The sequence below is a fragment of the Chenopodium quinoa genome, unplaced genomic scaffold, assembly GCF_001683475.1.
Source record: "Chenopodium quinoa cultivar QQ74 unplaced genomic scaffold, ASM168347v1, whole genome shotgun sequence".
NCBI classification, from domain to species: Eukaryota; Viridiplantae; Streptophyta; class Magnoliopsida; order Caryophyllales; family Amaranthaceae; genus Chenopodium; species Chenopodium quinoa.
The window spans coordinates 8707-22094 of NW_018744578.1; the positions used below are offsets into that span (position 1 = coordinate 8707).

Consider the following 13388-nt stretch of genomic DNA (forward strand, 5'->3'; position numbering starts at 1 on the left):
AGAAGGGAAGGAGAAAGAAAGGAGGGAAAAAAGAAAAGGGGCACAGGAGAGAGAAAAGGGTTAAGGTTGGGGTTTGTTGAAGAAATTTCATTTTTTTTTTCTTTTTTTTTTTATAAGTTATATTCCGACGGAATTTTCCAAATACCGACGAAATATTTTTTCCCTCGAAAATGACCGTTTCCGACGGATTTTATTTCTGTCGGAAATTTTTATTCGGAATATTCCGTCGGAAAGCCATATATTCCGACGGATTTATATTCCGTCATAATTTTCCTACGGAATAAAAAATCCGGCGGAATTTCTAATTTTTTCCGACAGAAATACGTGTCCGTCGAAAACTGTCCGTCGGAAATCGGCCTATTTCTAGTAGTGTTGCATTGTCTATGGTAATGGTCATTACCTTGGTGATAATTGGACAAAAATTTAAATTTTTTTCGTGCAAGTTCCTATTATGATTAATAAAATGGGCTGTTAAGCACATGTAAGACAAATACAAGAAGAACACTTGCTAAAGCACTACTAGAAAACAGTCAATCAACGACGGAAAAAATCCGTCGGAAAACCCTGAAATTCCGTTGGAAATGCCCATTTCTGACGGAATTCCGTCGGAAAGCAACGTCGGAATACACTTTGTAGAATTTCGCGATATTTCGTCGGAAATTCCGTCGGAAAGGTCTATTCCGACGGAATTTTCGACGGATTACGTTCTGTCGGTGCTTTTTGTTGACTTTAAGTGGAAATCCGTCGCAAGGTTCTGACGGAAATTTCCGTCGGAGTGGGGTATGTTCCGACGGAAATTTCCGTCAGTGGGGGAGATGTTCCGACGGAATTTTCCGTTGAAGGAGGTATATTCCGACGGAAAATTCCGTCGGAAAAGTAAATAAAAAAAATAAAAAATAAAACCAGCTCGCCATTAACCCACATCACCAGCCCACATCCCTGCTTACCACCCCAACCAACCCACACCCCTGCTCACCACCCCAACCAACCCCAACCACCAACCCACACCACCAACCCACCCCTACCCACGCATACCACTGCCCCTACCTACCCCAACCAACCCCCACCACCAACCCATAAACACGCATACCACTGCCGTAAACCACCTACCACCACCGTAAACCACCCAGATCCACCCTGTAAACCACCTACCACCACCAGCCACCACAAAAACCCCACAAAAATCACCCAAAAAAAACCAAGCAAAAATAAATCAACAAAAATAAACTCAAATTAAACAACGAAATCAAACATTAACCACACAATCTAAATTAACCCACAATAATAAATTAAAAAAAAAAACAAAGCAAATTATTAGAAACAAAAACGAAGACATACCTTCAATTCCACCTCCAAAACCTTGAATTTGGGATTATATGGTTAAATTCGACCATAAAAACTCCAGATCTGGAATTTTTATGGTCGAATTTAACCATAAACACCATAATTGTTGACGACCACCAGCCCACAATTAACGAAAACAAAAAAGATAACGAAAATAAAGGCAAACAAAAAATAAAACGAAAAAGGAAACGAAAATGAAGAACGAAAAAGAAAACGAAAAAGGAAAAGAGGATGAAACGGCAAACGAAAAAGGAAAAGAGTAAAGAGAAAGAAGGAGAACAGAGAATGAAGGAGAAAGAAGGAGAAAGAGGATGAAGGAGAAAGAGAATCGAGAAAGAGGATGAAGGAGGAGAGGAAGAGAAGAGGAAAGAGAAAGAGGAAAGAGCGGCGGAAAGAGGAGAGAGAAAAGAGAAATGAAAGGGAAAGGGGGAAGTTAGGGTTTTCCGGGTTTTTGATTGGTTTTTTTTTTTTTAAAAAAAAAATTATTAAATCCGTCAGAAAAGCTTAAAATTCCGTCGGAAAATTCCGACGGAATTAAAATCCCTCGGATTTTCCTACAGATTTAAAAATAGTAGGAAATTAAAATGTTTTGACGGATTTTTTTCCCTCGGAATGTACAACTAACATTTTTCGGCGGAATTTTCCGACAAATCCAGTTTCCGTCGGAAAAATTCGAAATTTACCGAGGGAATATCAGTCCGTCGGAATGATTCCGTCAAAAACTAGCCTATTTCTAGTAGTGAAGTAGCTTTTCAGATTTTTTTTTTCATCCAAAAACGCACGATAACAATCTCTAGTAACTGTGAAACGAGAGGGAATAATGAAATTGGTTGAACAACAGACATAAAATGGTGAAAACCCTCACGCTCAGAAAACCTAACTGGAAATTCATCCATTATTATCATTTTAGCAAAAGCTTTTCGACCATCCTCCTGCCTAAACTTCCAAAATTCTAATTTCCCTTTCTTTTTCACATTTTTTATTATTACCTATACTATCTACTAAAGTTTGTTGACTTTGCTCACTAGAAAAAGCAAGAAGCCATTGTGATTGCTCAATATTAGGGGGATAATCCTTACACCTTGAAAGATGATTTTTCATAACACTTGTACCACTTTTAGAGTCACCATAAATATCCACATGACAATACAAACATTTTGATCTTTTATCCCCACCTTTTTTTATCAACTCAAAATGATCCCAAAGCCAAGACCTTTTTTTCTTACCTTTATTTCCAGCTCCTACATCATCACTAGTCCCAATTGAAGGTCTTTTTGCTGAACTGTTGGTGGTGGATTTTGATCTCCAACAGGCTCGGCAGCAGCAGCACTTGAAGCCAAGGGATCCTCACTTGACGGATTAGTTGGGGCAGCACTTTCAGCAGTAATATCATGATCATCCATTATCTACAACACAACATTAACATTTGACCACTTCAGAATTTAAATACCCACAAATTGTAGAATATTCACCCACAAAAATTAGATATTAAAGCATACTAATTATAATGAACAATCAAATATCAACCCATAAAATTGAACACTAACGCCACTAAGTCACTAATTGAACACAAATCCGCCTATAGCAGTAATTGAACACTAAGTCACTAATCAAATATATTGGTAGTATGAACACATGCTAATTGAACCAGTAATTGAACAAAAATCAGCCTATATTTATACTTACAAAAACGAATTGAAATCAACAATGTATACTTAGAAAAACGAATTGAAATCAACAATAGAAGGCGAAAATGAAATTCATCCTTTATTTAACAAATTGAAATCAAAATCAAAATAAAAATCAACATCAAATGTCCTAAGGGAGTGAAAAGAGGAGAAAATGAACAAGGGAGCAAAAAGAGGAAGAAACTTACTGAAGAGAAGAAACCGCGAGGAAGAGAGAGGAAGAACCTAAGAAAATGGAGAAGTCGTCGTCACCGTAGTCGATTTGGGAGTGAGATGACTGAGATCTGAGAGCCTTGAGACTTTGAGAGAGAGAGAGAGAGAGGCGTGAGTGGTTTCTGTTTAGGGAATTAGGGTTCAGTCTCCAACCCCCCCCCCCCCCCCTTTTGAGAAGGCTGAGAAATAGAGAATATTCGAGAAATAAAAATGGAAAAACAAGTGATTTTTCGGATATCAGATCGGATATTCAATATCCGACTTTTTTCGGATATCGGATATCCGAAATTCAAAATTTGGATATCCAAAAAATCCGAATCGGATATCCGATCCGAAATCAAATTCAGATCGGATATCCATAATTTTTGGATCGAATATGGATCGGATCATCGGATTTTCGAATGTTCAGTAGTTTTACTCAGCTCTAGTAACAAGTCCTTTTTAAACAAATAGTTACTCCAAGTCGTGACAAATGCTTTCACTGAGATCATCAATATATCCAGTAATATCCCTTGAGAGAATAACAATAAAATACCATCTTTAAGATTATTATTAGAAAACAGGTATTGACATAAATTGATTTTGGTACATTCATTACAAAAATAGGATTCAGTGTTCTTCTCACAAGAATCCTTGCCAAAATCATTTCCTTTACTGTAGTTCACTAATGTTTAATACTTTGATCAATTTCTATTTTCCTCTCGTTAGTGTGCTATATGCTTGAAATTTTTACTTGCAAATCATCCAATGCACTTTTTTTTTAAAAAAAGTTGATAGTAAATACAAGTACATGTTTTTGGCATACTAGGGTATACTTTCTCTTTTCCACAAATATTGTAACAAGGATGAAATTACGTATCTCAATTCACATTTTATATGCTAATTATCTATAATTATATAAGAGTAAAAATTATAAAAAGTTAATATTGTGAAAGTATTTTACGAGACGAATCTAACAATACCCCACATGACTATATTGTACTTTACGTATAAATCATAATATGTGGTCAAACAAGCGTGATGGATAGTGTAAAAGTCCGGTAATTACAATATTAGTAAAACGAAGGAGGTATTTATTTGATCGTCACTAGTCATGTCTCTATATGATTATATTAAATTTTTGGAGTAGTAGAATAATTAAACTTCTTTTAAAGTTAAAAAGTTGGTTACTTAAGGTACATATCCAAAGTCAATAAATCACCCTTTCTTAGCTGTCAAACCGTTCCCTCCACCCTTCCTTTTAAAAACACCACCTTGGCACCTTCAAAACACACACACACTCTCAAGTTCAACATAGCATGACGTACTATATAGAATTAATATTATAGGAAAAAGCAACAAAATTATACTCACTCTACTTATAAAACATCAACTTCAACAAGGATTTTGAGAGAAAATAACATCCTAATTTTGCCAAAAAAAGAAAAAAAAAATGATCAAAGGAAGAGAAAACAAACTATTAGGAGGTGCAACACAATCAGCAGATTTCTTAGTATGTTTTCCTTCAAGAACCCATCTTACACTCATGCCTAAACCCATTTGCAGCCCTGCTAGAGGTTCCGAACCCTCGAAACGCCACCACCACAACCACCACCTCAAGAGGATCAACACTCGAACTTCAAGTGCCGCCTCCGGAGGGCCAAACAGCCCTCTTGTATGGGCTAAAAACAACCAATTGAGGCCGGAGATAGCCGAGCCGACTTCGCCTAAAGTCACCTGTGCAGGGCAGATTAAAGTAAGGCCCAGTTCTTCAAGTGGTTGTAAGAATTGGCAATCTGTAATGGAGGAAATTGAGAGGATTCATAATCGTGGAAAAACCAAGAAGAAATCAAAATGGGTTGAAGGGTTTGGGTTTAAGAAAGATGTTATGAGTTTTCTTACTTGTTTAAGGAATATAAGGTTTGATTTCCGGTGTTTCGGAGCGTTTCCTCAGTCTAATATTATTAGTTCAGATGATGAGGAAGATGAAGATGAAGAAGATCAAACATTCGAAGACGACGAATTCAATATTGGTGAAGATGATAAGGAAAACAACATTGTTACTAATAATAGTAATAAGGCAGTGTTTTCTAAATGGTTTATGGTATTACAAGAGGAAAATGAGGGTAAAGATGTTACTAAAAATAGTAATAAATCAGTATTAGAAGAGAAGAATATAGAGAATGATGATGAATGTGTTCCGGCCGTGCCGCCACCGAATGCTTTGTTACTGATGAGGTGTAGGTCTGCTCCTGCAAAGAGTTGGCTAGAGGAGAAAGAAATTGAAGCTAAAGAAGAGGAAGAAAAAACAGAGGAAGAGGAAAATTTGAATAAGAAAAAGAAAAGAGAAAGTTTGGCAATTTTGATGAAGTATGATGCAGAATTTTATAATTTGTCAACTGAAATTTCTCAGGAAACTTGGGTTGTTGGAGGATTCAAAGATCCTTTTTCCAGGAGTAGAAGTTGGAGAAGGTGATCTTCAGTCCTCTGTTTTTTTTTTTTTTTTTTTTTTTTTTTTTTTTTTAGTAAAATAATTTTTACTTACTAATAAAAATAAGAAAATTTGTGGGATTTTATTTTTATTTTTACTTGAGGGTTGCAAAATTTCAATTTACCAAAGTGTTTTTTTTTTCTTTTTTGTGGGATTTGTATTTTATTATAAGATCTTGTACAGTTACTGATTTCTTTGTAAGTTGGACAATATCTCAAAGTACCAACTGGAACAGAGCAATATATGATGGTATATCCACTGTAATTATGCAATTTTGCTTATGTTTATTTAATCTTGTGTCCCTATTTAGTAAAATAAATTATAAGATCAAAATAGTTTTTCTCTGGCTTCTTTCAATTTGTTAGATATATTTGGAAATCCCAACTCAATATGCTTAAAATTATACGAGTAGTTGAAAACTCATTAACATAATAGTATTACTTTCGTAACAATTTATTATTAATAATTGAAAACAATGAATCCGGCGGATTGCTCCCACTGAAGCCAAGTTTGTACAAACTTTCCTTTGTGATGATAACATACCGGTTTCTAAAATCGAAACTTAGGGGGCGTTTGGTTCGAAAAGTGAAAACGGAGTGGAAAGGAAACAAATAAGAGAGAGGAAGGGAATCATTTAGCTATTGCCTTTTCATTTGTTTGGATTAAACATAGAAAAGGTATTTGTTAAGAGGAGGGCAAGGGTATTTGTTACCCCAAGTTTTTGAGAGGTAACAAATAAGGGGTAATCATTACCCTTAGGTAACGGTAATTGTTACCATGCCTTCAAACCAAACACAAGGTAACGTTATTGGTTTAATTGAATCCGTTTCCAATCCAAAATATACACTAACCAAACACCCCCTCAATGTTTACGATAGCAAAATAAAGTGGCATATCAACAAACATAGACCACCCATTTCACATTTTGATTCACATGTTTTTGCAAAATGGTAAGAAATCATTCATTCATCCTCATGCCACTTATGATGGCAGGTCTGGCAAACTCTCATTGTTTTACAAGTACTGAGTAGTAAATGCATCAAAGGTTTCATATGATCAATTGTTAACTTTATAAAATAAAAGACAGGCTAATAGATGAGGCCCAAACTTCTACTTTTGGCATATGCAAAGTAAGTGCGATTGTTGCTTCATGTTCACACTTTTTAGCAATTGCAACTTTGCCTTTTTTTTTTTTTTTTTTTTTTTTTTTTTACAAAAAATTTCCAGCTCAATGAAGCATTAATTTAGAATAATTAGAGGGGTCAAAGTAGGGTAATTTGGTGGCTTAATTATTGATAATGATTATGGCAACATCCTATCTTACTATATATCTCCTGCTTTTAAGGCTTTGTTCATGTTTTTGATTTCATCTTTTTGCACTGCCAACGATTGATTGTTTTAATTTGTGTTGCACTGTATACACTTGGTTTGTTACGTTGTTCACATAAAAGTTGTAAGATATGATTATATGATATATCCCACATTAAAGATAGACTTTTTCCACTAAGTAGGGTCAAATTGTGGTACTTTCAATGTTATTACTCCGTATTTATTAACTTAAATGGCGTCACTTATAAAAAAAAATTACAAGTCAATATGATATAAAGATAAAAGTAAATTAAGAGTTAAATGAAATTAAGTCACATATACTACAAGTATTCTTCAAAAAAAATTATACTACAAGTATTTAGGTTTTGAATTTGATTATCTAGAGTATGCAATGTAATTTCCACATTACGTGTCAAGTGGGTGACCCGCTAATCTATTGTTTTAATCAAGTAAATCCCACTATTTAAGTTAATACATATATCCAATTACAGAAATGCTCATATCAAATCAATACTGTATAAAAGATAAGTGTCCTTTGATGGATTGGACTACTTAGCCGATTAATTATTTTATAAATAATTAATAAAAGATAACAGTTATTGATATAAAAGATAGTTGGTTTTATCCGACTAAAACCGGGCTCTCTGCTCTTCTCTATTAAGGCAACTGGATTACATATAAAACATATATATATATATATATATATATATATATATATAAGAGTTATGTCTTCTTTTATGAGACTAACTTTGTTTTTTCATTCCATCACTAAGGACACAAAATAAAAACATCCAGTAATTAAGTTAGAGAGAGAGGAGAAGGGTTTGGTGTGTTCTTCATCATCAATAAAGTTCATTCAAAGGAAAAGTGCATATTATGGCTTCATCTTCATCTAATGGTATGTATTGTATCAAATTCGATTCTTGCTTAAGGTTTATTTCCGCATTAAATTTCTTAAGTATTTCTAACATGTAAATCTCAGCTTCAAAAATAAGTCAAATAACAAACTTTTATTGTATGAACTTATTAAAATTTATCCTTTCTAATATAACTTAAAATAAGTCGATACATTAGGGGCTAAGTTAAGATTTTAGAATATTCAATATTAAAGGTCACATGTGTTCAAAACTTTAAAGCAACAATGTCTAGAGTTTGGTAACCACTGACTTGCAAGGGTGGACACTTTATTCGCCGATTGTTTTGATCTGTTTTCTAAGTTCTACACACCGCCTCACAATAAGACGTCCGAGGGTGAAAGTTTGGAGTCATAAAATTTATGCCCAAAAGGGTATAGAAGAGAAGATATTTAAAATTGTGAATATACTTGCTTGTGTAGTTGCGATTCATGGTGGAAGATATATAGCTGAAAAAATTGTAAAAAAAATAGACACATAATCGCTCTTAGGATTATTCCAAGAAGTCAAATTCTAATCAGTAAAAAATGAAGAACAAACCCAATATCTTTTCAAATGACTTCATTGTAACCTCAAAAGTCACAACAAAGTCAGAATAACAACTAGAGAATAGCTAGTTTAACCACTCATAATCATTCATTCAATATGGAGCTTATCAAATCAACAAATACTACATGCATGAAAGAAATCTCATTTCCCCATAACCTGCTTACAGAGCTAGCCACGACTTACATGCGGCTATTCTTAAATTGAAATAAGAGGACATATTACTCAACAACCTAACCGCGGCAAAAACTTAAGTGTTATAGGCTACCCGCGGCAACAAGGGGATGAGCTTTTCCATGCCTTAGGTGCGCTATGTGACATAAATTGAAAAGAAGGATACATTTATCTTATAATTATACATCTTACAAATCTAAGGGGTCTTTGCTGGATTAGCATTATAAATTGTACTCCGTAAAAAGTTTTTATACACCACTCTTCTACTTCGTGTATAGTTCTCCTTTATCTCAAAATTATTAACAAGTTAGACTTTTTCACTATTTATATACCAAGTATTAACTTTAATCATAACTTATTAGTAATGTACGAAAAATATGTATCATGAAATATGTTTTTAAATAAGTATTAAAATAAAGTTTCAAAATATATTTTATAATATTATTGAATTATATATACCTAAGGTTAAACTAGTGCATTGAGATGTGTTTTAAGTTTGAATGTGTCAATTATTTTGAAACAGTAAGAGTATAGGAGTATGAATTTAAACTACTAACTTCAAAAAAAAAAATGAATAAAAATGATTGATGAGATTTTAAAGAGCTTGAAGACTGCATGTCTTTTGGCAAATTCTTAGATGCATCCTAGTGCGTCTAAGCTAGCTGCATCAACCATCAATATTTATACACAAAAACACACATACACTGTGTATACTTCTCTTTGTTCAATCTTCTTCTTTTTTGCTTATTTTTTTCCTTATTTCTTAATTTTTATGTACATGTTTCCCTCTTTTAATTTTTTAATTCTTTTCATAATTTTTAATTTTGTTTAAAATTATCTCTCCCCTCTGTTTTTTTACATTGTTTTCTTCTTTAAACTAACATTTTCTCTCGCCACTAATTTGTGTAATTTCATTGATTCATGATGGACCTAATTGGTATTCTTGAAGAGATTGTTGATATAGGTTAGTTTATTTATTGATTTATAATTTGATTACATTAAATTATATTTTTTGAATTTGTGATTGATATTGCATATTTAATTTTTGTATATTTTGTCAATTTGTAATATATGATGAATTTGTGATGAACATCCTTCACTACTAGAAATAGGCCGATTTCCGACGGACAGTTTTCGACGGACACGTATTTCCGTCGGAAAAAATAAGAAATTCCGACGGATTTTTATTCCGTAGGAAATCAGTCGGAAAATTCTGACGGAATATATGGGCTTTCCGACGGACTATTCCATCAAAAATAAAATTCGTCGGAATATTCCGTCGAAAAGCCCATATATTACGACGGATTTATATTTTGTCGGAATATTTGTACTTTTCGACGGGAAATTCCGTCGGAAAAGGTCATTTCCAACGGAAAATTCCGTCGAAATCTTATTTAAAAAAAAAAGAAAAAAAAATAACAAAACCCTTTAAAACCCAAACCCTAAAATAGCCCAAACTTCCCCCCCTCATTTCCGCCACTCTCTTTCCCCTTTCTCCTTCTCTTTCTCTCTCCTCTCCTCTTCTCTTTCCTCTTCTTCTTGATTTCTCCTTCACTCCTCCTCCGATCTTCTTCTCCTTCATTCCCCCTCCCCTTTCTCTTGTCTTCTTTCTCGATCTTCTCTCTCTCCATCCTCCTCTTCTATTTCTCCATCCTCCTTTCCATCAACAACAACAACGACACTACATCGATCAACCACCACCGTCAATTCCAACAACCACCAACGTCAACAACCAACAACAACGACGCAACAACAACGGCGCAACAACAGCGACGAGCCCCCCACTCAAGGTTTTTGTTTTGTAGATCTAGTTTTAATTTAGGTTAGATTGTATATATAGTTAATTTTTTTTATGTAATTGTAATGTTAATTTATAAATTTTATTAGATAATTGTATATTTATATATTTCCTTTAATTTTTGCTGTTTAATTATCGTTTTTTTTTTAATTTTGTATGAAATTCTGATTAAATATGTAGATTTACTGGTTTGATTTTTTTGTGTGTGGTATTTTTCGATTTTGTTGTGTAAATTTTCGTATTCTGAGGCTAATTTTTGTTTTTTTTGGGGTTAATTTTCGATTTTTTGAGTTTTTGGTGTGGTGGTGTCGGTGGTGGTGTGTGAAGGTTGGATAGGGGTTTAGGGTTGGTGTTGGTGGTGGTTTGGGAAATGGGGGTTAATTTTTGGTGGTGTCGGTGGTAGGAAGTTGGGGTTATGGGTTACGGGTTTTAATTTGGTGGTGGATCTGGGTGGGTTACGGGGCTGGTGTGGTGGATCTGGGTGGGGTACGGTTTAGGGGTGGGGCTTTTTTCTTTTATTTTTTTTTTCAGCATTTTCCAGCGGAATTGTGTCCGTCAGAAATTTATGATGGACTTTTCAGGTGCCAGAAAACCTCTTCCGACGAAAAAATTCCGTCAGAAAAACTGTTCCGAAAAAGTCGTTTTTTCCGACAACTAGTTCCGACGGAATTTCCGTTGGAAACAAGTTTTTCGACGGAAAACAGGGTGTTCTTGACGGAATTTTTCCGTCGAAAATGAGCTGTTTTCTTGTAGTGCTTATTTGTAGTAATATTAATAATTATTTTCTCTATGATGAACCAAAATTAGATTAAGGTGGATATTCAAATTTATAGAGTTAAGTAATTACAATCGAATTTGTGTATAATTTATGTAAAAAAAGTGAACACGTAATACTTTAAAAATGAATATTTAATACAAAATGAACATTTAGTACATAAAAAATGAACATATTTTAACAATTTATTTTATCTTTATTTTTGGTTAATAATTATATACAATAAATTTGAACCTATATGAATATATGAAAATCATGTTCATTTTTAATGTACAAAATGTTTAAATTTTTTTTTGGATGTGTTCATTTTTATACATTTTTTTAGGTACTAAATGTTCTATTTTTTTTTTCCTTAACGTGTTCATATATTTTTTTATGAAATGTTCATTTAATTAGGCAGGTCCAACTATTTTATGATTGTATGATGAATGCTCATATTTAATATACTAGATATTCATACTTAATATACTAAATGTTCATATTTTTTTGACGTGTTCACTAAATGTACTATTTTCTTACGTGTTCATTTTATTACTAAATGTTCATTTTTTTATGAGCTCATTTTTTTTACTAAATGTTCATTTTCAAGGCCGTGGTCCAACAATTTTATAATTATATAATAATCATGTTCATTTTTAATATATTAACTTATCATATATATATATATTTTTTTATTGTATTCACTTTTTAGTATTAAATACTTCATTTTTTTTACGTGTTCATTTTTTATTACTAAATGTACATTTTTTTTTTATACATGCTCATATTTTTTTTCCATCATGTTCATTTATAGGACGTGGTGCAGCTATTCCAGGATGCAGCTAAGACTTATTGCTTTCGAAAGGTGTATACGGAGTAATATTTATCAGCTAAGCCCATTATATAGTTGGGCCAGACTACTTACGATGACTAGTGTTACTTTTCCTGTATATCTATTGGGCCTAAACTCAGTTCGGCTGTGTCATTCATGTCATTCAATTATGTTCATTTGATGTTATTGAATATGGACTAAGATTTATTTGTTTAATTTTTTTTTTTTTATTTTTTTTTTTGGAAGAAAGACTAAGATTTTCCCTTATAATTATACAAGTATCAACTTTGCATCAAACTTGAATTTTTACATTCTGTCACAACTCACAGCAAGCCAATTTTTCAACTAACCCATCTTCTATAATGATACTCATCTTTATTGGACGTCAACTACCTTAACAGAAGATGGTACTCAAGTTATGAATTCAATATTCAAATTTGGTTTACACTATTTGTTCTTTACATTACGACTTTACACAAAAATATAAACATGTGTAATCAATTTAAAATCATCTCAATTCAAATTGAGTCAGTAAACTAATAAGAATCAGTTAATTGACAACAGACAACCTAAATTAACTTTAAATTGAACATAATGTCTCAAATTTCAATCATGTCTACAATAAGAATCAGTATGAATTAAATTCAATCACAATACATTATTACTGGTTGTATATAGAAAAATGTCATTACTAACGCCAATAAAACAAGACATCAAAATGAATAAAAATACAAAAATTGTGGGTCAGAGAAGATGTATACAATAAGGGAACTGATTCTCCTTTATGAAACAGAAAAAATATAGGTCATCAATGACTATATAGCTAAACAAATGTTCTGATTAATCAAACATAATTTGCCATTTTGTCCAGATACACCCTTAGAATTGTTTAAAAAAGCTATCACTAAACAAAAAATTATAAAAAGCCATGTTTTAACAAGAAAAACTAACCCACTACACAAGTGCTTTAAGATAATTAATAGTTAAATACTATTGTTACTCTAAACAAATACATCAAAATCTTTGGTATCAAATCAATAATTCATATGCTATATTTTCAGTTAAAAGTAGGAGAAAAGAAAAGTAGAAGCAACCCCGACCACCAAATAAACAATTCCCTACAAACTAATAAATCCCTAATTTCCCTCTAAACTTAATTAATTAATTTTGTCTTCTTTCCTTATCATAATAACACTTAGATTTAGTGTCGATTCTTCGTGCTAACTTGGTTCCTTTTTGTTAGTTAATCCCGTATGTCTTTTACGTCCATCCATTTTATACCATTCTCTTTTTATCATTTTTACATTTTAATAATTTTAGTTTGGT

General features: G+C 32.7%; 1 protein-coding gene and 1 long non-coding RNA gene across 2 annotated transcripts; both read left to right on the forward strand.

The window, feature by feature from the left end:
- The first annotated feature begins 4291 nt into the window (after positions 1-4291).
- LOC110699148 lies at positions 4292-5749 on the forward strand. The gene has a single exon (XM_021876637.1). It carries the CDS (start codon positions 4678-4680, stop codon positions 5698-5700), a length of 1023 nt encoding a protein of 340 aa, XP_021732329.1. The 5' UTR covers positions 4292-4677; the 3' UTR covers positions 5701-5749.
- A 4102-nt stretch (positions 5750-9851) lies between these two features.
- LOC110699149 lies at positions 9852-12298 on the forward strand. The gene is made up of 2 exons (XR_002506863.1): positions 9852-10468; positions 12045-12298. It is a non-coding gene; the product is annotated as an uncharacterized LOC110699149 (long non-coding RNA).
- The last annotated feature ends 1090 nt before the right edge of the window (positions 12299-13388 follow it).